The following is a 25,866-nucleotide window of genomic DNA, read 5'->3' on the forward strand; positions in this document are numbered from 1 at the left end:
GCTCCGCGTCCCTTCCCGTCCCCCCGGGGCCGCCCCCCCGAGCGGGGCGTGTCCCGGGGGCGTGTCCCAGGGGCGTGTCCCCCGCGGCGGCCCCTCCCCGCGGCCATCGGGACGCGCCGCACGTCGGCGGGCGGGGCGCGGCGGGGCCAATGCGGCGCGGGCGGAATATTCCACCCGGCTCCGGCGGCGGCGGGCGCGGGGGGGCCTCGGTGACGTCAGCGGGCGGAGTATTATGGTCTGGGCTGCGCCGGGGCCGCCCCTGCGCTGCGAGCGGCCGCGTAAACATGGAGCTCTCGGCCGTCGGGGAGCGCGTCTTCGCGGCCGAGGCCCTGCTCAAGCGCCGCATCCGCAAAGTAGGTGCCCCCCGCGCCCCCCCGCGCCGCGCCCCCGGCCCCCCGCGCCCCGGCCCCGGCCCGCTGCGGGCGGCTCTGTCTCCCTCCGCCGCGGGGCGGGCTCCGCTCCGCCGCTCCCGCCCTCCGCGCCCCGCGCACGGGGGGGGTTTGTGTTAAATCCGCGCCCGGGGGGGTGTGCGTGTTGTGTTAAATCCGCGTTATTTTTCATTGTTGCATCCCCCTCCCCGGGCCCCCCCCTCCCGTGTTCCGCTCCATGCGTGGGGCGTTGCGGGGGGACCTTTGTTGCGGGGCGGTTTTATCGCGGTTTTCGCTCCGCGCGTATTTATTTTCCTCGCTTCCCATCCGCAGGGCCGCATGGAATATCTGGTCAAATGGAAGGGCTGGTCGCAGAAGTAAGTCGCCCGTGGGGCCGGGGGGTCTGCAGCAGGGGCCGGGGGGATGCTGGCTGCACCCCCGCTCCCCCTTTGTGCCAGAATGCGAACTGGGTCCCTCCTTTTATGCCCCTATTTTTTTATTTTATTTGTCTTGTCCTTTGCTGGCTCTGCTCACGCTCTCCTCTCTCTGCATGCCCCCCCAGGTACAGCACTTGGGAACCCGAGGAAAATATCCTGGATGCCCGGCTGCTCGCAGCCTTCGAGGAGAGGTACAAGGCCTTTACGAGCTGTAGCAGTTGTGCTTGTAAATATATTGCTGTCTTGTAGCTATGCTGAATTGAAGCTTTGGTTCTTTTAACACCTCTAGGGAGCGAGAAATGGAACTTTACGGGCCCAAAAAGCGAGGCCCCAAGCCCAAAACCTTCCTGCTAAAGGTAAGGGGGCCGGAGCCCACACGTGAGGGCTGCGTGCCAGAGCGAGGGGCTCCTTCTGGCCCCTTTGGAGGATGCTCCCCTCAGAGGTGGCCTCTTGTAAGTTGTAATTATGCAGCCGGATGGCAGGATAATAAAGTCACCGGGTGATTTATCTTCTTTGCAGGCCCAGGCAAAAGCCAAAGCCAAAACCTATGAATTCCGCAGTGACTCTTCCAGGGGGATCCGGGTGCCGTATCCCGGCAGGTCCCCCCAGGAGCTGGGCTCCACGTCCCGGGCTAGGGAAGGACTGAGAAACATAGCCCTGGCCCCCCAGGGCAGTTCCAGCACCAGCACCCCCAAGGGAGACAGCATCCGGGACCGGGTGATCCGTGTGGAGGAGAAACCCGGGGAGACCCCCAAAAAGAGAGGCCCGAAGCCCAGGAAGGAGCTTTACAAGGACCTGGCGGAGACTCTGGATGCCTCCAAGAGGAAACTGGGGGACCCGGGGGACAAGGTGGGGGACTACCTGAAGGCCAGGAAGATGGAGGAGGCGGCGACGGGGGCGGCCAAGTTTGGCTCGGGACACAGCGTGATCCAGCTGGCCCGGCGGCAGGAGCCCGACCTGCCCGGCGCCCTGCCCGGCCCCAACCGCGCCGAGGCGGGCGCCGAGACCTTCCCCCCGCGCCTGGCCAAGCACCGCGCGGACTTTCTGGACCCCAAGGGGCAGGGGGGGCTGGACCCCGGCGGGCCCAAGCTCCTGCACGGCGCGGTGAGCCCGGGCAGCGTGGGCAGCCTGTACCGCGACGGCGTGGGGGGCCCGGCGGGGCGACCCTCCCTCATCGCCAGGATCCCCGTCTCCAGGATCCTGGGGGACCCCGAGGAGGAGTCCTGGAGCCCCTCTCTCAACAACCTGGAGAAGGTGGTGGTAACTGATGTGACCTCTAACTTTTTGACCGTCACCATCAAGGAGAGCAGCACGGACCAAGGATTCTTTAAGGAGAAGCGATGAGTTTGGTGGAGGTGGTGCTGGGGTTTTCTTCAGTCAGATCCAGACAAAAGCTTGGTTAGAGCTTGGTGGGCCTCTCTTCTTTTTTTTTTTTTTTTTTTTTATTCTTTTTTTTCCTTTAAAATTTTTTTTCCTTTTTTTTTTTTCTTTTGTTTTTGGTCCTGAAGAGAATTTAGAAACTGTCCTAAATTCATTAACTCATTCTTTTGTTTTTGTTTGGTTTTTTTTTTTTTTTCACGTCTTACATTTCGTTGGAAAGATTATCTCTAGAGTTATATTTTCTATTAGATGTAAATATGTTATTTAAGAAAAAATGCTTATATATATATCTATATATATATATTTCAACTCTGAGTTGTTTTATTTAAATGGAGACAACAGTGACTGCTCAGTTGCTCCTAGAAAGGACAATAAAACTGAGAACTAACGAGTTCACGCATCTGCCGCAGGAGCCGGTGTACATAACGGTGTTCATAGCTAAGTATGTGCTGGGTTTTTTTAACTATTATTTTTCATATGATGCTATGGATGGTGGAGGGGGACGTGTTGCTCCCTCGCAGGGCGAAGTGCCCGGATTTCTTGATTGTGATTTAAGGTGTTGCTTGTACAATCAAGTGTGCTGTGTCCAGAACTGTTGCCCTTGACAGTTGACGTGAGCACTTGAATTCACAGTGTTGTTGGGGATGGGGCGTTTCCAGTCTAACAAAAAAAGTAATGTCGCTACAAAATCGGGGCGGGGAAAAGCAGAAATCCATAAAAAGGCTAAAAGTATTGGAGTATTAACTTGAATTCCCTTTTCTTGCAGAGGAGAGGAGGTCTGTGTGTGTAAGGTTCCTGAGGGGTGATACTGAAATGCACTTTAATAGAGTTGTCGTAGCAGCTGTGGGAGATGGGACTGAGCTGAGAATCTGTTTTCATTTTGTCTGGTCGCTTGATTCTGTTCCCCCACCCACTAAAAACAAAAAAACCCCAACAAAACCCCCCTCTGTTTACATTCCTGAAATGCCAGAGAGGTTGGGGAGAGAGCATCTCACTGCCCATATTTAGTTACTTTATTCTGCTATAGAAAGTGGATTATTATTATTTTTATTCTCAATCACAGTTTACTTCAGACTGTTGGAAGACTCCCGATAAAGTGTTTTGTAATACCCACATCCCTGACAAATCCCAGAGCCACCTTTATGCAGTCAGAGACAATAAATATTTCCCTTTCCTTACGCTGGTTAAACAATAGCCAAGAGGCAAAATATTCCCGTGTGGAGCAGCCCCGCCGGCTTGGATGGATTTTTTGCTGGATTTGCCCGTGGGATTCCTCCCAGAACTGGGATTCTTCCCCGGCTGGGGCAGGGAGGGTCTCATGGCCCTGGAGGAGGCACAGCAGTTTCCCTGCTGGTGGGGGTTGCTCCCCCAGCTCAGCCACAGCGTGGCACAGAGGGGAGAGTGGGACCCTGCCCAGGTTGTGGTTTGGCTGAGATGGAGCAGGTGGCCCTGTCCCGACACCTTGCTCTGGGCATCAGTCAGATGGGAAGCACAAACCTGGCAGTGCCTGAGGGCTGAACTGGGCCAGGTTCCCCTTGTCCCTGGGCTCCTGAAGGCTCCTGGCTCAGGGGGCTCACAGAGAGTGACCACCAGGGAGCCTGAGAGTGGGGAAGGGGCTGGGCAAGGGGCACCCCTTCACTGTGGGGCCCATCGGCAGCTCCACCTTGTCCGGTCCCCTTCCCTGTCCTTTCGGGACCCATGAGGTGCCTGGTAGGAGGATGCTGGATTGGCTGTGCAAAGGGAGCCATGGTGTCTGAGAATTGTTTGCTTTTCCTTTTTATTTTTTTTTTTTTGAGGCATATTTTTGTAAAATTGAGATTTTTAACTTGGTTTGTACGAGGAGGCGAGGTGCTGGTCCCGGTGCCAGCACTGACACGGGACACGGGTGGTGTTGGAGGATGATGAGGGGGTTGAGCTGTCTGTCCTCCCACTGCCCCCAAAACCGGAGGATCCTTCCCTTTGCAAAGAGCCTGGAGCCGCTCCTGCCCTGTCGGGGCTTTGCTCCAGCCCCGTGTCCGTGTGTGTCCCGACACACCTGGAGCAAACCGTACCTGTGGGTGTAAATGTGTGTCTGTACATAGCGACGTGTATCCTGCGTGTGTGTGTGTGCGGGTGTGCGCGTGGGAATTATTTAAATCTAAGACTTGTACAAAAACGATTTGGCTAAATCTCAGTCTCAGAAGTGAAGCTTAACTACGTGTCTTCTGCCAGCCGTGAATGTCCATTTGAGACTTGCTTTTTATGTCAGTTTAAATATATACTTTGTAAATAGAAACGTGTCTGGCTTCCCTTTGTGGTCCCGGGGCGAGGGGGTCTGTGTGGCCGGGGGTGCCCGGGAACACCGTGTGGTGTGTGCTGGGGCCCCGACGGGACGGGTGGCCCTGTATCCCCCCTCCATACAAGGGATCGTGGTTGTAAGGGCCTGGGGCCGGGACCCGAAGGGACGGGGGGAGGCGGGGGCGCCCCCGGACGCAGGTGACACCGGGCCGGGCGTCCCCCCGGAGGTCCTGCGCTGCCCGGACGGGGTGGTGGCGGGAGCCGTGAGTGACTCCCGTCCGAGGAACAGCGCCGGGGCCGCCGCTCCGGTACCGGGCCGGGCCCCGGTGCTGCCCGGTGCCGCGGCGCTCTGCCCTTCCGACGGGGCGGGCGGGGGTGCGGGTCGGGGTGCGGCGGCCCCTGCCCGGCGAGCTCGGCCTTTGTGTGCAAACCCGCCCCGGCCGCGGAGGCGGGGGGGAGCGCGGGGCGGGGGGTTTGGTGGGTTTTTTAAGCCGTGTCCTCATTAACCTCCTTTTTCTGCTCGGGCGGGTGGGGCGCGGACCCCGCGCCGCGGGAGCTGCCAGCGCCGCGGAGGAGCGGGAGGAAGGGCCGCACAATGGCGCCTTTCTCCCCCGGCCCGGCGGGGGGGCCCGTTCACACGGACCGCGGGGCCCCGCGGGGTGGGCGTGGGGGTTGGGACGGGGCGGGGGGCGTTCGGCTGCCGGGGCTCGGCTCCCGCCCGACGGCAATCCCGACGGCGGAGCCCCGGGGCCGCCGCCCGCGCCCTTCCGCGGCCGCGCAGCGCCCTCCGTGGGCCAGGCCGGCCCGGCGCGTCCCGCGAACCCCGGCGGGTCCCGGTGGAACGGCCAGAAGCACCTGAGTTCCCCGCCGGTGCAGACGCAGCTCCAGCGGGGGAGGCTGGGGCCAGGAGGGGCCGCGTCCTGCCCGGACCCCCGGAGGGAAGTAAGGGGCGTTCCCCGCTCCGGTTCCCCGGCTCCTGTTCCCCCCCCCGCCTCGCACATCCCCGTCCCGGGGCCCCGCGGCAGCCCCGGTCGAGCACACGGTGCCCCGGGGACGGGGTGGCCTCAGGCGATGCCCGGGGAGGGGGGCGGGGGCGCTCCCAGAGCAGTGACCACACGAGGCTGAAAAGTTTAAAAAAATATTTATTGATATGCTAAAAAAGAACAGTGGAAAAGTTACACGAAAGTCCCCACCCGACGCAACCATCTCCTAGTGTTTTCCTGCAAATAAATTAAAAGCAGCCTAGAGCTGGGGGGCTACACTAGCGTTAGCGTCCAGGAACACTGGAAAACAGCACAGGGAAGGCAAGCGAGGGGCCAGGAGGGGCCGGGAGGCTGGAGGGGAGCAGGACCAGCACCCGGCCCTGCTCCCACAGCCCTCATGCTTTCCCAGGGCAATAACATCTCCGACTTTTGTTCTTGGAAAATAAAAGCAAACAAACAGCTGCAGTTTAAAGCAATTATAAGTGTCATACAGGACCGATTTGGCTCTCTCTTTAATTAAAACGTACAAATCAGAGCAGTGACTGGCACAAGTTACAAGAACAATTGTTTGTTTTCACCCATTCCTCAATTTCTGCCAGTAAACCCCTTCTCCTGGCTCTGGAGCCCTTCACACTCAGGCACACACCAGCGCAGAAACTCAACACAAACCAAACCCCTAAACTATCTCCATCTCTCCATGAACTCCAGGTATTTTTTTGGTACAAAATATATATATAAAAATAGACTCAGTTTCTCAGGAAAATGGCTGAATCAGCCACCTCTTCCAGTCCAATGGAAAACAACAAGGATGCTTAACCAGATTACGCCTGGAGAAAATATCCATTCAATATACAAATACTGCAGGACTTTCCACATCGGAAACCCCTTAGAAAATGACAAGTGACAAACCTGTAATTGCCTGTCTGATACCTGGCTGAACACACCAACCCATAGCAGCAAACTCAAAAAAAAGGGGGAAAAAAAAAAAGTACACCTTGAATCCTAATGGACCCTGGTGCAAACCAGAGTCTGCACCAGTTTCCAACCCCTGTCCACAAAAGATTCCAATAAATCACTCACATGATGTGCCTTTGGGAGGCAAACTTCCAATGGGAACCGTGTGCTCAGACACCCCAGCACTGCTGGGAGAACCTGGAACACCAGCTCAGGAAGGGGTTAGGGAAGAAACATGCAGGGAGTTGAAGGTCAGAAAAAATCCTGGATTATCATTTTCACCATCCTTAGACCTTTGGAATCAAACCAGCTGGTCAGCAAAAGGCACAATAGCAAGTGATCACAGCAGAGTCCCACACTGCTGGAAGGGGACCTACCTGGGAAGGGTGGGTGATGGAGGGTTGCTGTCAGGATACCCCTGGGCACAAGCTCAGGCCCAGTGATCTTTTGTCCAGTCAGGAGGCAGGAGCAAGCCCCCACATGGAGAAACACAGGGGAGCTTTGATGAGGGCTCTGGAGGGAGCCTCGAGCTCAGAGCTGGCATGCAGCCAGCACAGCACCCGCTCTCACAGCTCATCTCCTGCCCTCTCATTGCTGCTTGGGGCCTCCTCAGATGTCTTTTCCCCCTTGGGGAAACCAACCTCCACATCCTACTGCTGCAGGTAAGAGCATCCCTGCTGGGCCGGCTTCCCCTCTGCGGGCACCCCTCAGCAGGGCTCTGTGTGACAGCCCCGTGTCTCACTGGGGACCAGGACACCTCTCCCCACGGGTGTCACAGTGGCCCTGGGACCCTGCAGCCACCCTGCTTTGCATAGGCACAAACCTGTCGTGGGACCGGTGTCGCAGACGAGGCTGAGATAAGGACGGTCCAAAAGGCACATCATTGATCAGTTTGGATTTGCAAAGGCCAAGTAGCAAACATTTGGTGTGTGGGGCAGAGCGTCACCCCTGTGCTCCCAGATTCCTTGATTCTACTCCCAAAACACTCCTATCCCCAGCACAAGAGCCCAGCACAGACCATGCCTAGGACACTGGTTTCTGTTGACACAGGACAAAGCTTCCCTGGAGGTCATTTGGCAAAGTAAAAGACTAGAAGGTAAACCAGGACAGATTGTGACATTTTGGCATCGCGGAGCTTGACAGAAACTGTCCTTGGGAACCTCTTCCATGGCCAATGTTCCCTTCTCTCCCCCAGCCCCTTCCCTCACAGAACAATGCACAGTGTTGTGCTGGGGGCCGTGTGTCCCCTGCCCCAGGCTGTCCAGGGGACATTCAAGGCTGTGCTGAGGCAGAGCTTGGGGCTGCCTGAGAAACCTGTACAGGTCCTGCAGTGAGGCACCATCCCCCTCCACCCACCCCACATCACACCATGCTCAGCTACACAACACAAAACTCAAACCACAACCCACAGGACAGCTGGGGATCAAATCTGAAAGCGGAGGGAGAGCATTTCTGGAGCATTTCTGCCCAGGCAGAGCCTGCAGCCGCCGCTCAGGGAACAGCAGTCCAGCCATGCCCTGACCAGCAGGCAGCACAGGCAGGGTTCCCTTCGCCTGAGAACGGCCCCGCTGCCAGGCAGTGGCAGCAGCTGTGATGGTGGGGGGGTGCTGTGTCGGGGGTGGGGGTCAGAAGTACCTGTGCCCCCAGTTTGGTCCATGTATCACTCCTGTGTGAGGACACTGTGAATGGCTCTGCCTGTGGCAAAGGGAGATGCCTGTCCTGGTGCCAGGTCAGTCTCCTGGTGACCCCCTGGTGAGGTATCCCTTTGGGGGGACCTCCAAACCATGCAGGACAGCGAGCAGCCACCAGCTGTTCATCACCTCCAAGAAAAGAACTCAGCACCAACAGAACTAAAATGACCTCGAATGCTACTAAACTCTGCCTGAACCGCTGCTAATTTTGGCTTGTAGAAATCTGCAGTAGGGAAAATACTGGAGTGAAAAAGCCATTATTGGGTGCAATTCCAAGCCAAAAGAACACCCCAGCTGCTGGGACAGTAAAGGGAAGGCAAGCAGCTGCTGAGGGCTCCAGGTCCTCAGAGAACAGTGGCCCAAGGTACCCCCTGGCCCTGATCCTTCTCCCTGTCCTCTCCTTCCCCTTCCCACTTCTCCACCCCACCTGTGCAGGTGTCCTTGTCCAGCTTCTGAGCCTTCCATCTGAACAAAAACATGGATGATCAGTGTGAATCTAACCCAGGGAGCAGCCAAGGCAGGTCCAGCTGGGCTATGGTGGGGAAGGCTCACTTGCCCCAAATTACAGCATCAACCTCGCAGGTGCCCAGCAGCCCCAGCACTGACCTACCTGCTGCTGGAAGGGTTTGCATGTTCTGCAAGACTTTAAAAATATTCCCCAGCTCGGTGCCTATGAGTGCCTGGAAACTGCTGAGCAGGAGACAGAGACAATGGCGATGCTGGGATGAGGCAGAGGAGTGGCACAGAGGCTTCCTGGGCTGCCCAGAAATTCACTTTCCTCTGGAAGTCAAGTTACTGCAGGGAAACCAGTGGATCTCTCTGGCTCCCAAGGCAGGATCCTCCCTGGGCAGAAAGGAGGCACCCTCCAAAAAAGCACCTCTGCTGCCCATTCTGTTAGCGGCATCCAGGACTCAACCTATCCTAGACTGGGTTTATTTCCCTCTCTCATCAAAAAAAAAAAAGATTTTTCCTTAATAAAAAATGTAAACAATAGTTCCCTATCAGCTGGAAACCCCAACGAAAACGTCGTGGGTTTCCCATCATTGGAAATGACCTCGCCCAGGGGGGTGGCTGGGCTGAGTGTACCCTGAAAAACCCCCAAATGCAGCCACCCCCCCACAGCCCCAAGGGCTGGGAGCAGCAGCTGCCTCATTTGGATTGACTTGTGTCTCCCCACAGCTCACAGACAGATCCATGGGGAGCCCAGAGAACAGAAGAGGATCTCCCAGTCCTCTCCCAGGTGGAAGCCTGGCCCATGGCAGCTCCACACCTCCCCGTGGTCAGTGAGCTGCAGACCTTGGCATCTGCTGTTTCAAGCTGTAAAGCAAAGAGACCTGTGTGCAGTGAAGCCTGGCTCAAAACTTGCCAGCCTGACACCCCCAGCAGCACCAGTGTCCTGGCTCCTGGAGAATGGCATTGGCTACCCCCACACAGGGCACGGCTTCAGGAAAGGATGGAGAGGAGCTGGGGGGATCCACGACTCGCTGGCAGTTTGGAGCAGGTTTCACCACGTCTTTCTCAAGCCTCTCCAGCTACGAGTCCCAGCAGGTCTCACGAGGTCTCCACATTCACTTGAAGAAAGAAAACCTGATGGAAGAGCTGGGCAAAGCTGAGGGTGAGGCTGAAGGACCCTCTCCCTTCTCTCACACTCCTGGGCTCAGTACTGCCGTAGGTTGAAAAACCCGACGCTGGTGGGGGACTCCTTGACCGTCACTGTGATCAGGTTAGCGGTGACATCGGTGACAAAGACGTGCTCGATCAGGCTGCGCGTGGGTTTCCAGTCCTGGCTGGTCTGGATGGAGACAGACATGTTCTGACCCACACCCGGGAAGGAAGCCGAGTCCCGGTCTGAATCTGAGCTGGTGTCCTCGCCCGTGCTCACTTCGGACAGGGCAGAGGGCTTGCGGCTCTCCGCGTGTCCCTCCTGTGCGCCGGCTGAGCCACCTTTGGCCAAGTCCCTGTCCCCTGCCCGGTGCGGCTGCTTCTTGCTCTTGCTGCCATCCCCCCCCGCCAGCGCACCGGCAGCGGTGAGCCCGGTGCCCGCCGCCCCGCCCTTGGCACCGCCGGCACCCCCGCTGGCAGTGCCGCCACCAGAGCCCTTGGCCAGGGCTCCGCAGAGGTGCCGGGGGAGGCTGCTCCCGCCGGCCACGCTCGGCCCGTTCTTGACGCTCTGCAGGTTCAGAGCCTGGAGGTTCAGCTCCTGGCTGGAGGCTGCCTGGACGCCGGCCCCAGATGAGCTCGCTGGTGTCTTGCTGCCGTTGGGCAGCATTTGGCCTCCCGCAGCAAACCCTGATTTCTGGTCTCCTCCAGCACCACTGCCGGGAGCCTTTGCAGTCTTGGGTCCCTGCACGTTGAGCCCCAGCTCCCCAGAGCCTTTCTGGCTCCTCATTTTCAAGTCCAGCCCTAAGCTACTCTTACTGGCTGCCTGTGCCTTCAGTGCCAGCCTGCCCAGAGCTGAGCTCTCAGATGCAGTCTGGCTCTGGGACATCCTGTTCATGTAGTGCACGATGGAGCTCTGCCAGCTGATGGCCTGGCTGGGGCTCGTCGAGCCGCTCTTCATCATGTTGGGCAGGTTTTCTGCTGATGACCCTCCTGAGCTGAGCCCAGCCAAGGCACCTGGTGGGTCCTTCAGCACGGCCATGCCCGAGCCCTGTGTGCTGTGCTGAGGCTGCAGCTTCCCCACCAGCTTGGCACTGCCCCCCACCTCCTTCCGGGATGTTTTCAGCACCTTTGTCAGGTTCACAGTCCTTCGAGCTGCTTTCTGCTCTGGGGGAAGAGGTTTCCGCCCACGCTTCTTCCTGGAAGCGTCTTTCATGTCAGGCTTTGCCACCAGGATCTGAGCTTTCTTCTGTGGCACCGGGTGTGTCTCTCTGCTGCGGGGACCTCTCTTTGCTTCCAGGTCACTTTCATCCTCTTCATCAGAGGAGGAAGAAGAGGAGGATGTGGAGGAAGAGGAGCTACTTGACTTAGTTTTCGCAGGCATTTCTGGTTCCTGCAAAGCAACAGAGACAGGGAGTTAAGGGCAGTGGCCAAAGAGCCATCACGGGCATTGCAAACCCTTCAGGGCAGCCTGGCCAGGGGCCTCAGACACCACAGGCTCTTTCTCCACACAGCTGATCTTTAGGGATCCGTTAGCTGATCTGATGAGTTAGGGAGCACAGAGCACAAAATTGGTCAGCAGTAGATACCAAGTTGGACCAGTGCCAGGGAATTCTTCTGTCTCCTTCTGTACCATCACCAGAGCAGTGATGGAGGAGTTCTTTTCACAGGCATTCTCACCAACCTATCACTGCCAGCAACAACCCCCTGACCCAGGGTCTGGAGGCACTGCTGAGCCCTCACTGCACTCAAGGCCAAGCCCCTCCTGGGCTTTGGGCAGACCCCCCTCCCGTGCCCTCCAAGGCCAGAGCCCCTACAGCACCATCACACCCACCACTGCCAGGACTCACCACGTGCTTCCTGGGCCTGCCCCGGGGCCGCTTGCCCCTCTTCCGATTCTGCACTTCTTTTTCATGTTCCCTGAAGAAAGTAAGGATTAAGGACAGTGTTTGCAGGGAAGAAAAAAATATCTGGGGAAACTGAGGCAGTCAGGGACTGGAGAGCATCCCTGTCTGTATCAGTAACATTCCCACAGCTTCCAGTATCAATGATGGACCACAGCATTACATACCCCAAATCCGTGGCTTTTCCAATTTTTTGTGAGATTTATTGTTTTTCTGGTACAAGGGGATCAGGCAAAGGGAAGGATCATCCCTGGCCCTACTAAACCTCACCTTGGTTATACCCCTGCAGAGCAGAGCTGAGCAGAGGAAAAGTAAATGCATTCCCTACAAACTCAGTGAGTTCCCTCCTTTGCTGGGCTCCTTCCATCTCTCCTGCACGTCCTGGTCTGGCCGTGGTGGCCCAGGCTGGAGGCCAAAGGTGGCAAAGCCAAGGTGCTCATACAGGGATGTTTCAGGTCACTCTTTCCTTTTAAACAGGACTGTGTTAAACTGTAACAAATCTGGCTGATTAAGTCCTGAATCCTGTCTGCACTCATCACCAGATCCTAATCTCGAAAAAATGGAATCCAGAAACCAGTTATAATTGAATCCTATAATAAACTTTTATGATTTTTATTATTATGGAGCCAAAATACTTGGCAGCTCTGTGTCTGCTGTGGCCAGCTGGCTACTCTTTCCCCTCTGTGTGTGATCCTGGGACACGAAGGCTGTGGAACAATTGCTGTTCCCAGCTTGGCTCTGGGCAGGAGGCACGGCCCTGACAGAGGACAGACACCATTTTGTTCAGCCATCCAGGTTATTCACCCTGGAGAAGGCTCTAGGAAGACCTCAGAGCACCTTTGAGTACCTAAAGAGGCTCCAAGAGATCTGGAGAGGGACTTTGGACAAGGGCCTGGAATGACAGGACAAGAGGGAATGGCCTCCCACGGCCAGAGGGCAGGTTAGATGGGATATTGGAATGAAATCCTTCCCTGTGAGGGTGGGGAGGCCCTGGCATGGGTTGCCCAGAGAAGCTGTGGCTGCCCCATCCCTGGAAGTGTCCAAGACCAAGTTGGACAGGGCTTGGAGCAACCTGGGATAGTGGAAGATGTCTCTGCCTATGGCAGGGAGTGGAATGAGATGAACTTTAAGGTTTCTCCCAGTCCAAATCATCCTTTGATTCTGTGATTTTCTCTGTTACTCCCTCACCCTCCCAGAGCTTCACCCTCCAGAAGTTTGTTTGAGCCTTCCAAGCCCAGGCACTGTCTCCCCTGGGGGGTCTGTGGCTGCTGGATGGGGAGCCCCAGGTCTGTGCCAAGTGCTGCTGCTGCACCCAGAGCACAATTGGGCCACGAACCCTCGGCGTTTGTCCGGCCTGGGCAGAGCCATCCCAGGTGGACCTGGACCGGGGCTCCAGGGACCAACAAAGGGGCCCAGCCACAAAGGGACCAGCCAGCTCCAGGCTGTTGTTTCCACAACTTCCACCGCACGCGCAGCCAATTAGAAGTTAATTAACTTTATAGTTTGCTTAGAAATATTTAGAGTTTGCTCACTTCTTTTGGAAAGCCAGGAGCAGCCGGGGGTCCAGGATGTTCTCTTCAGGCTCCCAGCTGTTGTGTCTGAAACAGAGGACACGGACTGGGCCAGAGCAGGGGGGCGACCCCCCCCACACCATCCCCGGTACCGGCCCAGCACCGGGGGGTTCATCCAAGGGCAACCGGGCCCGGCTTGGACCGGGGCATCCCCGCACCGGGGACGGGCACAGCCGGGGGGCGGGAGGGGGAGATCGGGAAGGGGGCGGCCACGCCGCCGCGGGGCGAGCCGAGCCCCGCGCATCCCGGGGGAGCTCCGGTTTCGGCAGGGCGGGCGAGGGGCGCGGGGCCCGGGGGTGCGGGGGCTCTGGGGAAGGCTGACCCGGCCCGGGGGTGGGAGCGGAGCCCCACGCGGCAGCGGGGAGGGCCGGGCCCGGCCGCGCTTATTTGTAAACAAAAGGAGCGGCGCGACCCGAACAAAAGCGGCCGGGCGGGCGGCACCCGCGCCCCGCCCCGCACCCCGCTCCGCACCGCATGGTTCCGCGATCCGCCCCGCACCGCGCAGCCCCGCGCCCCGCACCGCCCCGCTCACTTGGAGGACCAGCCTCGCCACTTGACCAGGTACTCCAGCTTGCCCTGCGAAGAGACGGGGAGAGGCGCGTTACCGGCGGCGGGGGGTGCGGGGGTGCGGAGGGGTGCGGCGGGGACGGCGGGTCCCACCTTGCGGAGCCGCTTGCTGAGGATGCACTCGGCGGCGAAGACCTGCTCTCCCACGCTGCTCAGCTCCTCCATGGCCCCGGCCCCGCGCACACCCCCGCGCACACACACGCACACACAAGGGGAGCCCCCGGGCGCGCCCCCGACGGCGGCCGCGCGCGCTCTCACCCCCCCACATCCACGCGCGCCCCCCAGCACAATACAGCGGAGGGGCGGGGGGGGGGTCCCCAAATTCCCGACCGGCCAATGGGGAGCGGGGGGCGGGGCGATCCGGCGTGGGGGGTGGGGGGAGGCATTGTCTGCGGGCGACCCCTCCTCTTCCTCCCGCGCGGGGCGGCCGCTGCCCGGCCGGAGCGGGGACAATGGGGCGGCCCGGCCCGGGGCTTTGTTCCCCCGGGCAGCGCGGGGGGGTCCCCGGGCCCGGCCCACGGGGGCATCCCTCCGGTCCGACCTCACGAGGGGTCCATCCTGCGCGGACACGGGCTCCGAGTCCCCCGCCCGGGCAGCCGGGGTCCCTCCTGGGGACAAAGCATCCCGGGGCCGGGGCAGTCCCCACCGGTCCCCGCCGGGCCGGAGCAGGCGGCAGCAGCGCCGACACGTTTTCGTTCTGCAAGAGTTGATTATAATAGAATAAAGGCTTTCCCTGGGTGGGGGCGGTTGTGTTAATGACCCTCGCGCGGTGCCGGCTCGCAGCTCGGTCCCGCCCGGCCCACGGTCCCTCCCGAGCCGCGCTACCGGGGGTGCGGCAGCACCGACCGCGCCGGCACCGCGCGCACCGGGGCGTGCGGGGCGGCGTGAGGAGCTGCTGCACGGCGGTTGTGCGCTGTGGGCGTGGAAGGATGAAATATGGTGCTTTACAGGCATGGAAGAAGATGAGTCAGCACCTCAGGGAGTTCTCCTCCGCGGGCCCGGAGCCTGCCGTTAACCGTGCGGGAGCCGCAGGGATATGAATTGCCCTCTCCCCGGCGCCTGGGTGCCCGCGGCGTGCAGGGACTGAGCGGGAGCCGGACGGGCCATGGGGTGTCCTGCGCGGGGCCTCGTCCGCACCCCGGGCACTGCCGTCTCCGGTAAGCGATGCCGGGTTTAGCGATGCCGGGCTTAGCGATACCGGGTTTAGTGGCGTTGGATTTAGCGATGCTGGGTTTAGAAAAGCGTTTAGAGCTGCAGCGGGCGTGCTGGGCTGTCCCCGCTGCGGGGGGAATGTCACCACAGTGGACCCCCCGCATGAGGGAAGGGGAAACCAGCCGCTTCATTAGGGAGTGGAGGTGACCCGGGGGCTGCGGGATGCGATGTGCCTGGGGTGCTGGGTCGATGCCGGGGGTTGTCCTGGGTCGAGCACTATCGCCTTTCATTGTTTTCTTTGACAATTACCGTGGCCGTTCGCTGACCAGGAGAGCTGTAGGAGCATTGTTTTAGCCGAAGGTGACACAGAATTGTAACACAGCAACGCACTTCTTCTTTCTTTTGAGTGCATTTACCTTCCACCAGCTCGGCTCTTTGTGTGCGGCACCTCTTAGGTTTTAGGAAAAAGCCCTGTGTGACCTCCCATCCTTGTGTGCCTGAGCTGTGCACGGACATTCTGGCATCACGGCAGCGTGGGCGCTGCTCAAGGGATGAGGAGCATGTGGGGCCCTCCTGGCTGCAGGGATTTGGCTCTGAGAGATAAACACTGTTGGGAATGAGCCCCAGTTCAGGTGATGCTGGGTGGGCTCCCCTCCCAGCTGTCCCTCTGTGCTGGAGTCCCTGTGCTCCCCACGAGGACACAGGGGTTGCTGTTCTCTCCCCTCCCAGGGTGAGGAAGGGAAGGCTGGTGTGAGCGGAGGTGCTCCGTCTGCTGCTCGCTGAGCTGGTGAGGGGCTGGAAGTCGGAAGTGGGAGCAGTCCTTGGTATTCAGGAGTCTTTGTGGACCACATGATCAGTGTTTGGGGGGCTGTGCTCACAGCTTTGTCCCTGGTCCCTCATGGCCAGCCCTGCACGGTGTCTAATTCTGTGTAGCCCCCACACCACACGTCTAGTTCCCGTCTCTGCACTGATGGGGAGCTGAGGGTGAAAAGGGCTGTGCTGTTTCCTGGGCTGGAAATCTCCTTTCTGTCCCCAGGAGTTTACTGGCAACTGGTCCTGGGCAACCCTGGGCTACTGTGGGCTCCTTGCTTTATACCCCTGGCAGAGTGGGTCACTCGGTCAGCCAGAGGGGACCATCCCAGTGACAGAACTTCCCTGGGCATCACTGTCTGGAGCTACCACAGGAGCTGCACTGCTTGGGGGGCTGACTGGAGTGTGAGGAGATGCTCCCCCAGCTGCTGCCAAAGTTGCAGCTCCACCTGCAAGTGCCTTTAGGCTGAGTTCAGTGCTTCTGATCCCTGAGAGAGGCTTCACCTTCCCAGAGAAACCCAGGAACACACACTGAATTGCTTGGCCTCGTGTTCCCGCCAAGCAAAGTGACAGCAGGGCCAAAAAACTCACTAACCACCCAAGAAAACCTTTGGCATCTTAAAAATGAGAGTCAGACCCCTGAACTAATCTGGTGGAACATGATTTTGTAGCTTTTCCCAAGTACGCCAGACATGCCAGGAATGCTGCGCTTCCTGCGTTATTTAGGTAGTGAGGGCTGGGGTTTGCTGTCAGAGGAAGGGACGGGGAGCCAAGTCCCCTTTGCCTGTTGAAGGGAGAAGGGCTGTGCTCCTCCCTGGATTGGGCCACGGTGGCCATGTTTGTTGTGGGCAAATGGTGGCTGTTTGCCCAAGGCATCAGCCAATTAAAGCACAGAGATCTGCATATCATTTGAGTACCACAGCCGGGTAGGGAGCTGTGCAGCTTCCAGGATGGGGTGGTCCCTGGCCACATGTGGGAATCATGTCTGGACCCCACGGCCACATGTGGGAATCATAGGGGCACGTGCCACCCCCAGACCGGGCATTTTGGGAGGCAGAAGTGTCCCCGCACACTGTGTTCCATAAATAAATATGTGTCCCTGTATGTTTGTTGTTATCTTCCCATCCTGAAGCAGTTGGGACCCCTGGGCAGTGAGCAGCTTCCCAGTGCAGGAAAAAGAAAGGGAAGCAAATGGTGTGGAAATGCATGGCAAATTGGGATGCAATACACAGCGGGGCTCTCCCTGCCGTGTGACCCCCAGCCCGGAGAGGGGGGCAACGGGGAATGAATTATGTGGGAATGGGAGGGCGGGGGGAGATGTGGGGATCAGGCAGTGGCTGTGTCCGGACAAGGCCAGGCTGGACTTTGAGCTTTGTCTTCGGGAAATGTTTGGTGGAAATGTCCCACGGTACCAGTGCACGAGGTGTGAGGAGCAGTGGGAAAGGCTGGCAAAGACTCAAAGGACATGCAAATTTTGACAGTCTTGGATTTTCCTGGGAAGAGGCTGGGCTAGAGATGGCTTCTGGGCTGCGGAGCAGAGGGGCAACAGCCAGTTTAGGCTGTCACAGCTCAGTGTGTCCGTGGGGTTAAACCTCCTTGCACCCACGGGGGAAAGGATCCATCTCACCCATCTGGTCTGGGACGTTGGAGCATTCGTCATCCCGGAGCGTTTTGTCGGGGGAGGAGGGGACCAGGAGATTGCAGCGTGTGACATGGATCTCCAGGGCATCACTTGGAGCATCCCTGTGCCTTGTGGTGGGTGCTGGGGAGCGCCCCGGGCTCGGCGGCTGCCGGAGATGGTTCCCAGGCTTTGTCCCGCAGGACCGAGGAGCGAGTCCCTCTCCGGGGGATTGATGGCCCCGGGGCAGCGGGCGGCGCTGGGCGAGCGGCTGGTGACTGCGGGCACCACGGGTTTTGGGAGATGCTCTGAGCGGGGGGTTTACCGTGAGAAGCTCCCACCACCAGTGCCGGGATCCCGGGAATGCCGGGCTGTGAGCGCGGCTCGGAAGCCCCCGGCCGCCGGCTGCCGGTACTGCACCGGGACACCGGGACACCCGGACATCGGCACGGCACCGGGAGAGAGGCAGGGGGGACGGAGGAGCAGGGCCGGGTCTCAGAGGCACAGAGATCGAACGATGCTCCGTGCTGGAAATGCATCAAGACCAAGTACTGTGTCCAATGTTTTATGTCCTGCCACTCCACGTGAAAACAGCCACACCGAGGTGTGTCCCATGGCAAACCCTGTGATTTCAGAAGCAATGGAAACCTTCCTGCAGGGGTATGGCAGGGTTCAGTGTTCCTCCAGGACAGTCCCTTCCTCACTGCAGTTAGGAGGAAATTCTCTCCTGGGAGGGTGGTGAGGCCCTGGCACAGGTTGCCCAGAGAAGCTGTGGCTGCCCCATCCCTGGAAGTGTCCAAGGCCAGGTTGGATGGGGCTTGGAGCAGCCTGGTGTAGCGGAAAGGGGACTTAAAGTGAGATGAGCTTTAAGGTCCATTCCAACCCAAACTATTCCATGAGTCTGTGATCCTGCTCCACACCCACTGGAGCACCCTGAGGACTACTGGCACGGGGGCATATGGAGCCTGGCACCACTGGATTCTGAGCTCTGCAGACTCTGCTGGGATCTCTGGGATACCAACGTCCCAATGGAGCTGGCTGCCTCCTCCTGTAAAACGGGCATGGACATGCTGACCTGCACAGAAAGTCCCAAGGTCACCAGCAGGATAACTGGGAAGGTTTCTGTGCACTGTTGTCGTTAATATCAATGTCAACGGTGTGCACAGCACTGGCCACGCTCCCCTTTCAGAGCCTCCCGCTGTCGCTGCCGCCCTGACCCCCACCCCAGCACGGCTTCAAGCCAAACATTTTCTTCCTGTTTTTCTGAGGGTGCGGCTCCTGTTTCATCTCGTTGGGTGAAGCTGATACAGTGAGTGAGTCTCTATGGCAACAGATGTTTATCGAGCCCCTGAGATGAGGCACAGGGTTGGGGAAAGGCACTGCAGCATCTGGGGTGTGTCTGGGGCTGCTGGAATGCCGTGCTGGAAGGGCCAGAACTGGGCCTGTGGGATGGGGGGTGTCCTGCTGTCCCCTAAGCCGCAGCCTGGCTGAGGGACCCTGGGCTGCTTCCTGCAGAGGGAAGTTTGGATTTGTATGAAGGCCTTTTGCCTCAGCCCTGCTGTGGAGCAGGTCCTGTGAATCTGGCACAACTGAACAGGCTCTGCACAGCTCTGGGGTTTGGCAATTGCAGGGCTGGGAGTTTGCTGTGAGCTGGGGGGGTCCTGGCCCTGGTATGGCCACATTCCCTGTCTGTCCAAAATACATCACCATCCCTCCCAGAGCTCCCAAGAGGTAACTCAGCTGCAGATGGGGCAGGTCTCAGGAGTGCTGCCACGGTGCAGTGTGAGCAGGCCCATCCTGGCTGTGGGTTTGGAGCTCAGGGGTGCGTAGGTGGCATTTCTCATTTTTGTCCACAGCCATAAGGGACAGAAAGACAAGTAGGACAATGCTGAGGGTGACCAGGGCTCTTGGAGCAGGGGCTGGAAGCGCTGATTGACTTTGGGATGCCTCTGAGGCTCCCAGGCCAGGTGGTTGCCTTGACTAGAGCCGGGCTGGTGCCATGGCCAGCCCAGCACTGTGGCCAGCAGTTCCACAGACACACAGTACCCGGGGACACCCCGCGTCTGCCCGAGTAGGAGTCCTTGCAGGGGTCCTTGGGGTCAGTTACCTGATGGGGGTTAGAAAACTCCTCCCCAGCATCCCAGAACGAGAGCAAGTCCCAGCATCAGCGGCAGGTTCTTGGCAGGAGGGAGAGGAGCACCCGAACCTGCAGGGCCGAGAGGGGGGTCAGTGCCAGCCCTGCCCCGGGGGCAGCACCCCCGTCCCGGTGCCGGGGACACGGTGACCCCTGCCCGGTTACCGAGCCCGGGGGGCCCCAGCGGCGGAGGGGGCGGCGGAGGGAGGGAGGGGCACGGGCCGGTGCCCGGAGCCGCCGGGCGGCGGCGGGAGCGGCGGCGACCGCCAGGTGTCGCTGTTCCCGCGGGAATCCCGGCGGAGCCGCTCCCGGTGCCCGGTGCCCGGTGCCCAGTCCCGCTCCCGGTGTGAGTTCCCGGTGCCTGCCGCTGCTCCCAGTGCCCACTCCCGGTGCTCATTGATGCTCCCAGTGCCTGTTGCTGTTCCTGGTGCCCACCGACACCCCCGGTGCCTGCTGCTACTCCCAGTACCCACCTCCGCTCCCAGTGTCCTCCGACCCTCGCAGCATGGGCTTGGTGACCTCCAGGGAGCCGTCGTGGGGCTCAGGGGTGATGCCCAGCAGCTCGCAGAGGAGGGCGTAGACGTTGACGCTTTCGAAGGGCTCCACCACCAGCCCCTTCTTAAAGGCCGGTCCCACGGCACGGAAGATGGTTTTCATGTTCATGTCCTCGTTGTTGAAACCATGTTCCCCTTTATTGAACTGGACCTTGATCCTCTGGAAGGGAGAGTGGGGATGTGAGCACCCCAACCCCTCCACCCCCAGCACGGCCCCGGGGGCAGCAGCAGCACTGCTGGGTGCCCCCTTGTCTCCTGCCTCGCACGCGCCGTTCTGCTCCTGCAGGGTTTGATGCTCTGGTTGGTTCCTTTCGGTTTTGGAAGCTGATCTATTAGTGTTATACTCTGCAGAAGCTGGAGGTGCCCTCAGACACCCCTCTCAAGCAATTACATCCTGCAAGTTGCCTCCCTAAACATCAGCACACCCAAATTTTGTTGTACTGAGGAGCTTCCATTGGACCTTCCCTTCATGCCAGGCTAGGAGAGGATCCTGACACAGGGATTTGCATTCATGCAAGTCCTACCTCAAGGCTTCTGGACATTTTATCTTCTCAACAGCAGAGAAGATCTTTACACAAAGAGCTTGAATTTCAATCTGTTTTTAGGGAGACCAATCAGCACAAAGGCCTAAAGCTGGGTGAGTGCTGGGGTGCTGTGAGAGGAAGAGGAGGAGAGAGGCTCATCCCAAAGGACAGTAGAATATGGCTGTGCATACACCTTACCCCATGGATCACATATCCTGGATCGCTGTACAACACGAGTGGGGTGATCCGAGGGTGGTTGGCATAGTGGAATTTCTTTGGAAACTCTTCTTTCTTGTACACGTGCAGGTTCGGGTGGGCGTTTTTCAGGACTGAGTACACATGCTCTAATCTCCCTTCTTTTGGCACCAGGAGTCCATTTGGTCCGTAATCTAAGAGTTCAAAGTCGATGTCTTTGAATGTGAAGTTGTTTATGGTCCGGATGAGAATCTCGTTGGTCTTTATGACGGTGTCCATGCCGTGGTCAGACGTGATGATGAGGTTGAGGTTTGATTCCAGGTCACTTTCCCGGATACGCTGCCTCAAGTAACCGACGGTTCTGTCCACCTGCTCGATCATGTTTTTCCTCTCTGTGGATTCAGGGCCAAACTTGTGTCCTGAGGAGTCTGGCTCTCCGAAGTAGAGTGCGATGAAGTCGAGGTTGTCCACTGTGAACCATTCCATGACCGTGTCAATGTTCTGCCTCCAGTTGGTTTCGTTGCTGTAGCTGAATATGGCAGGCTCCACCAGCTTCTTGTTCACTTCTTCCCCTTGGTATTTTGCTCTTCCTCCGGGGAAGTAGACAGAGCCTGTCTTCAAACCCTGTGAGTGGAGACACTCCATAAACTCCCCTGAACTTGCTTGGCAGTGTCCCTCCACCTGTCAGTGCAGCTACCTCCTAATGAGATTTTTTTGCTCACTGCCAATTAAAAGTGATTAACTGAAAGCACTGCCCTGTCACACTGGTTTTCTCACTGTGTCAGTAACACCAGTTAGAACTTTGGAATCAGTGACCCCTTTGCAGCTTGCATGGGCTCTCTGGTTCTTGATCATCAAGACATTAAGTTGTGTTTTGTTGAAATCAGAGAAGGTATTTTGGCAGGTAAATACGGGCAAAAGGTATATGTCTTGGGCCAGGTCTCAGGTGCTGTCTTAAAGCCAGATTCAAAGCCTGCTGGGCTTGCTGCAGGCCCCAGGGAAGAGGGGACTGGGCCCCAGGGCTGTCCTGGGTGTGCCCTGAGGTGTATGGAACCCCTGGACTCAGGATGTTCCCTGAGGAACTGGGGCTGAGGCTTCTTTAAACAGGAACAGTATAACCTGTTTCATTAATGTCTTAATAAAGCTGAAATGCATCTATTATTTTTTGCTATTTTTAATAGAACGATCATAATTATTCCTGCCAGTGTCTGGAGATTTCTGTTTTTTGCTGGTCTAATTAGCCTGACATTCTCAGGGAGGCTGGGAACTCACAACCACCAGGGATAATGGCTTGCCTGTAGCTTTTCCTGCAGGATGGCAGGTGGGGTGGGTCTGTGCAGGGTCGGTGTGTGTGAGGAGGTGCCTCACTTGCCTGTCTCTGGGCAGTGATCCAGATGGGCAGGCTGCCGTTGTCCCACCAGCTGCTTATGCCTTGTGTGGTGTAGTAGGGCAGCTTCACACCCGTGGTGGTGTTGAACCACATGTTGTGGACCACCCCGTGGTTCTCCAGGTATCGCCCTGTGGGAGAGACGAGGGGCAGGGGGTGAGCCAGGCTGTGCTGGGCAGGTCTCGCCCCTGCGCTGGGTGATGGGTTACCTTGGGTCAGTGGGGACCTTCGGCCTCCCCCTCCCACCTCTCCCTTTGCCCCTTCCTCCCACTGCCTCATACAAAGTGGGGTCCTGGGGCTGGGGAGGAGGTGCTGTGGGAATGCCACCTCCCATGTGCGTGGGTTGGTATCTGGTGGGTCTCACCTGGACCAAGCCAGGCACCGGTGCCACCTGCATTTTCTCCTGCCCTCTCAGCACGGGCAGGTTCTGTTATCCCATGTTTACCTAAACCCACGAGGTCAGTGAGCAGGAGAAGTTCCTGTCAGAAAGGAGAGATTTGGACTTTGACTCTTATATTTTGTGCTATTTTTATTATACTGGTGCCAAGGACTGCGCAGTCCCTTCTGCGTGATGTCCCCGTCCTCCCTCATGTTGACGCTGCCTCCCTGCCTTTGCCTATCAGCAGTTTTCATTAGCATGCTCCACTCTTTTATGCCAAGGTTATTAATTAAAATCTTAAATAAGATTGGCTCCAAAATCGATTCTTCAGGAATTCCCCTGGTGCCCTCCCTCCAGCTTGTCAGTCTCCTCTCAGCATCCCCTGCATCCTCTTCCCGTAGCCCCTCAGTTCCCCACGTTACAGATTTTGTACTAATCTTCATCTTCTCTGTCTTAACTAATGATTTCCCATGTGGCACTGTATCAAATGCATTACTGAAGTCCAGAGAGATTAAATTTAGAGCATCTCCCTTGTTTAAAAAATAATTTATCTTACCAAAGGAGGCTTTAGGGTTGGGCTGGCACTATTTACCTTTGATAAATACAGGTTCAGTTCATGGAATCCCAGAGTGGTTTGAATTGGGAGGGACCTTAAAAACCATCCGATTCCACCTCCCTGCCACGGGCAGGGACACCTTCCACTAGACCAGCCTGCTCCAAGTCTCATTCAACCTGGCCTTGGACACTCCTAGGGATGGGACAGCCACAGCTGCCACAGGGCCTCACCACCCTCACAGGGAAGAATTTTTTCCTCCTATCTAATTTAAATCTACCATTTTTGCAGCCCTTACCTTTTCTCTGCTCTAAAGCTCTGTGTGCTGCTGGGTTTGGAGCTCCTGACAGCGTGTCCTTCACTGATGCATAAGCCTTGACTTTGCCCTTCCCCAGCCCTCCTTGCAGCTCCTCTGGCTGGGCTACTCACCGGTCAGCAGCGTGAAGTGGCATGGGCTGGTGAGGGTGATGAAGGGAGGAGTCATGTACTTGGCCTTCACCCCATCTGCAGCCATAGTGTCCAGGTGGGGGGTGTCCACGTCCTGGTCGTAGTTCCACCGAAAACCATCAAAGGACACGAGGAGGAGTTTGCTGCGGTTGGGTGCCTGCTGCAGGGGGATGCATCTTGCCAAGGAGAGGGCAGCAAACAGCAGCCCCAGTGATGGCAGCATCTTCACACCCTTGAACGGGAATAGCCCAGATGTCTGGAGAGCTCACATTAATATGTGTGGGGTGGGACTAAGTTCAGTCCTTATCTAATCTTGCAGTTGCTGATGGGGTGCATGGCTTCAGCCAGCACTTCGTATCAGAGCCTCTCTGGTTGTGTCTCACTGCAGTAGATCAGCTTAAATTTCCTGATGGGTCAAACACCAAATCTGCCTCTTCCATCAGAGGCAGTGGGTGCTGTGTTGGTGTGCATGAATGGGAAGGATTGCTGGTGTGGTGGGAGGCTGGGAACTGGCCTGCACAGCCCCCTCAGGTCCCCACTGCCATCTCTCTCAGCCCACTGTGATGTCCTTTCCCCACTCCTGGCTCTCGGTGCCCTGCCCTGTGCTCAGCAATTTGGCCTCACAAGGTGACTCACCCCCCCAAGGCTGCTCGTCCACCTCAGGATGGGGGCTCAGAGAATCAGGGAGGAGCTTGGATTTACCCAGGGTTCTCCAGTGTGGCTTTGTGGAGCTGAACACTGGGGAAGGAGGATCTTCCCTGGATCCTGGCCATGCATCAACCCCCAGAGATGCTCCAGAGGGTGAGCCCAGCTCTGAAGCCCCTGTGTCCCATCAGCCCAGCTCCCACTGCCCGGGTTCTGTTGCTCACCGTGGATGACCCTCATCCACGTACAAACTGCTGAGCTTCACCCTATCAGCATCCCATGTTATCAATATCTGCTGGTTTATGGCTTCTCCGGGGTTTAATCATTGCTGACAACTCATTTCTCAGCAAAACTGAGTTTAAGGCATGTAACAGAGGTTGCCCTAGTTCCCTGGGCTCTGAACTCCCAACCTTTATGTCTTTGCTGATGTTCCTTCGCTCAGGTCCAGATTTATTCCTCGGTGCTTTGCATCCCCTCCTCGCCAAGCAGAGCCATCTCCACCAGTTTCCCCAGCACTGGGTGGGGTCATTTCTTGGAGTTTTTCTCCAAGGCTGAGCTGGGCAGAGGAGTCTCAGGCACATGGGTTTGTCCTTCCTGGATGAATGACAGTCTCTTTGTAGCCCTGAGCATCCCGAGTGTTCCCATCTGGACCAGTTCCTCGGGGTGCATCAGCATCTCTTTGCCTGTGTGTGTTTCCCCGGCGTGACACAGGATAATCTTTCAAGGGCACTGTGAGTGGTCCAAGGTCCCACCAGGGACCTCATGGCAAACACCAGCTGGGAGTGCAGCCTTGGACATTCTGTTTGCAGACAGTGGAAACGCTGGGATGGATCCTGCCCTGTGCCTCGAGCCCTGAGCCAAACCCTTCTGCTAACGGAGGGCATCAGTGTTGGACTGATAGCAGCCCAGCACTCTTCTCTGCCAGCCTAGCACCCCTCTGTGCCAGTCCAGCACCTTTCTCTGCCAGCCCAGCACTCCTCTCTCCAGCCTGACGCTGCTGTTTACTCAAAGAACTATTTTTTATCAGTACCCTGGGTCCGATATTGTCCTTCCTCGAGGACAGAGGCTCCTGGCAGAACTGAGGGTTTAAAGGGCTCACATGATAAAGATATTATCATTTACTAAGTTCATGGAAATTCCTATATATTCAGTGTGTTGTTCCAAGGTGGGTCACCAAGTCCCTGTGCCACTGCTAACAGCACGGGAAGGTCCTGATAACGTATCGTGTTCATCGGCTCTGCTGGGAGGGAAGAGATGAGCTAGAAGGAAGCACTGCGCTAATCTCCAAGGAATATTTGATATCAGGAGTGTTTCAAAGCACATTTTGATATTGGGTATCTGAGGAGCACAAGGCACCGATAAAGAACATCACCTTTGGCCGTGCTGCCTGGGGACACTGCCAGTCCCACTCAAAACGGCTGATTTGGCACTAACGATGCCCCAGGAGCTCCTTCCGTGTGCAGATGTGCCCCAGGAGCTGGGGCTGCTCTGGACCCACCATGTCCCTGCTCAGGATCCTCCAGAGCACGGGCTCCATGCTGACAGCGTTGATCCTCCATCCTTGGAAACACTCCTGAGAACAGGAATGAGCTCTGAGGGCATCACCAGCCTTAGCAGCTCAGTGGGGACCATGGTCCCTGCTAAGCACATTGGGGCTGACACTGTCCATCCTGCACTTGTGCACCAATTAACTCTGTGAAGACTGATGGAGGGGCTGAAAAATAGAGACCACGAGCC

General features: G+C 57.8%; 4 protein-coding genes across 5 annotated transcripts in view; 2 read left to right on the forward strand and 2 right to left on the reverse strand.

The window, feature by feature from the left end:
* Window positions 1–235: 235 nt before the first annotated feature.
* Window positions 236–4,460, forward strand: CBX8 (chromobox 8). 2 transcript variants are annotated; one of them, XM_032706910.1, is made up of 5 exons: window positions 236–353; window positions 702–745; window positions 931–996; window positions 1,071–1,161; window positions 1,325–4,460. In XM_032706910.1, the coding sequence occupies exons 1-5, from the start codon at window positions 285–287 to the stop codon at window positions 2,147–2,149; spliced, it is 1,095 nt and encodes a 364-aa protein (XP_032562801.1). In that variant the 5' UTR covers window positions 236–284; the 3' UTR covers window positions 2,150–4,460. The 2 variants fall into 2 exon arrangements, with proteins under 2 accessions (XP_032562801.1, XP_032562802.1); XM_032706911.1 differs by having other exon boundaries at window positions 1,095–1,161.
* Window positions 4,461–9,747: 5,287 nt separating this feature from the next.
* CBX2 (chromobox 2) lies at window positions 9,748–13,896 on the reverse strand. Its single transcript, XM_032706636.1, has 5 exons — window positions 13,825–13,896; window positions 13,697–13,740; window positions 13,126–13,191; window positions 11,540–11,609; window positions 9,748–11,082 (listed from the first exon to the last, which is right to left on the reverse strand). Exons 1-5 carry the CDS (start codon window positions 13,894–13,896, stop codon window positions 9,748–9,750), a joined length of 1,587 nt encoding a protein of 528 aa, XP_032562527.1.
* Window positions 13,897–14,651: 755 nt separating this feature from the next.
* RBFOX3 (RNA binding fox-1 homolog 3) overlaps window positions 14,652–25,866 on the forward strand; it is a 142,004-nt gene continuing 130,789 nt past the window's right edge. The window contains exon 1 of the mRNA XM_032706638.1: window positions 14,652–14,888. The gene's annotated coding sequence lies outside the window, so the exon portion shown is untranslated. The remainder of the gene's footprint in view (window positions 14,889–25,866) is intronic.
* On the reverse strand, window positions 18,196–25,666 carry ENPP7 (ectonucleotide pyrophosphatase/phosphodiesterase 7). Its single transcript, XM_032707079.1, has 7 exons — window positions 25,628–25,666; window positions 23,467–23,716; window positions 22,091–22,236; window positions 20,722–21,342; window positions 19,919–20,159; window positions 19,419–19,517; window positions 18,196–18,359 (listed from the first exon to the last, which is right to left on the reverse strand). The coding sequence occupies exons 1-6, from the start codon at window positions 25,664–25,666 to the stop codon at window positions 19,429–19,431; spliced, it is 1,386 nt and encodes a 461-aa protein (XP_032562970.1). The 3' UTR covers window positions 18,196–18,359; window positions 19,419–19,428.

Source organism: Chiroxiphia lanceolata, chromosome 19 (genome assembly GCF_009829145.1).
Source record: "Chiroxiphia lanceolata isolate bChiLan1 chromosome 19, bChiLan1.pri, whole genome shotgun sequence".
NCBI lineage: Eukaryota > Metazoa > Chordata > Aves > Passeriformes > Pipridae > Chiroxiphia > Chiroxiphia lanceolata.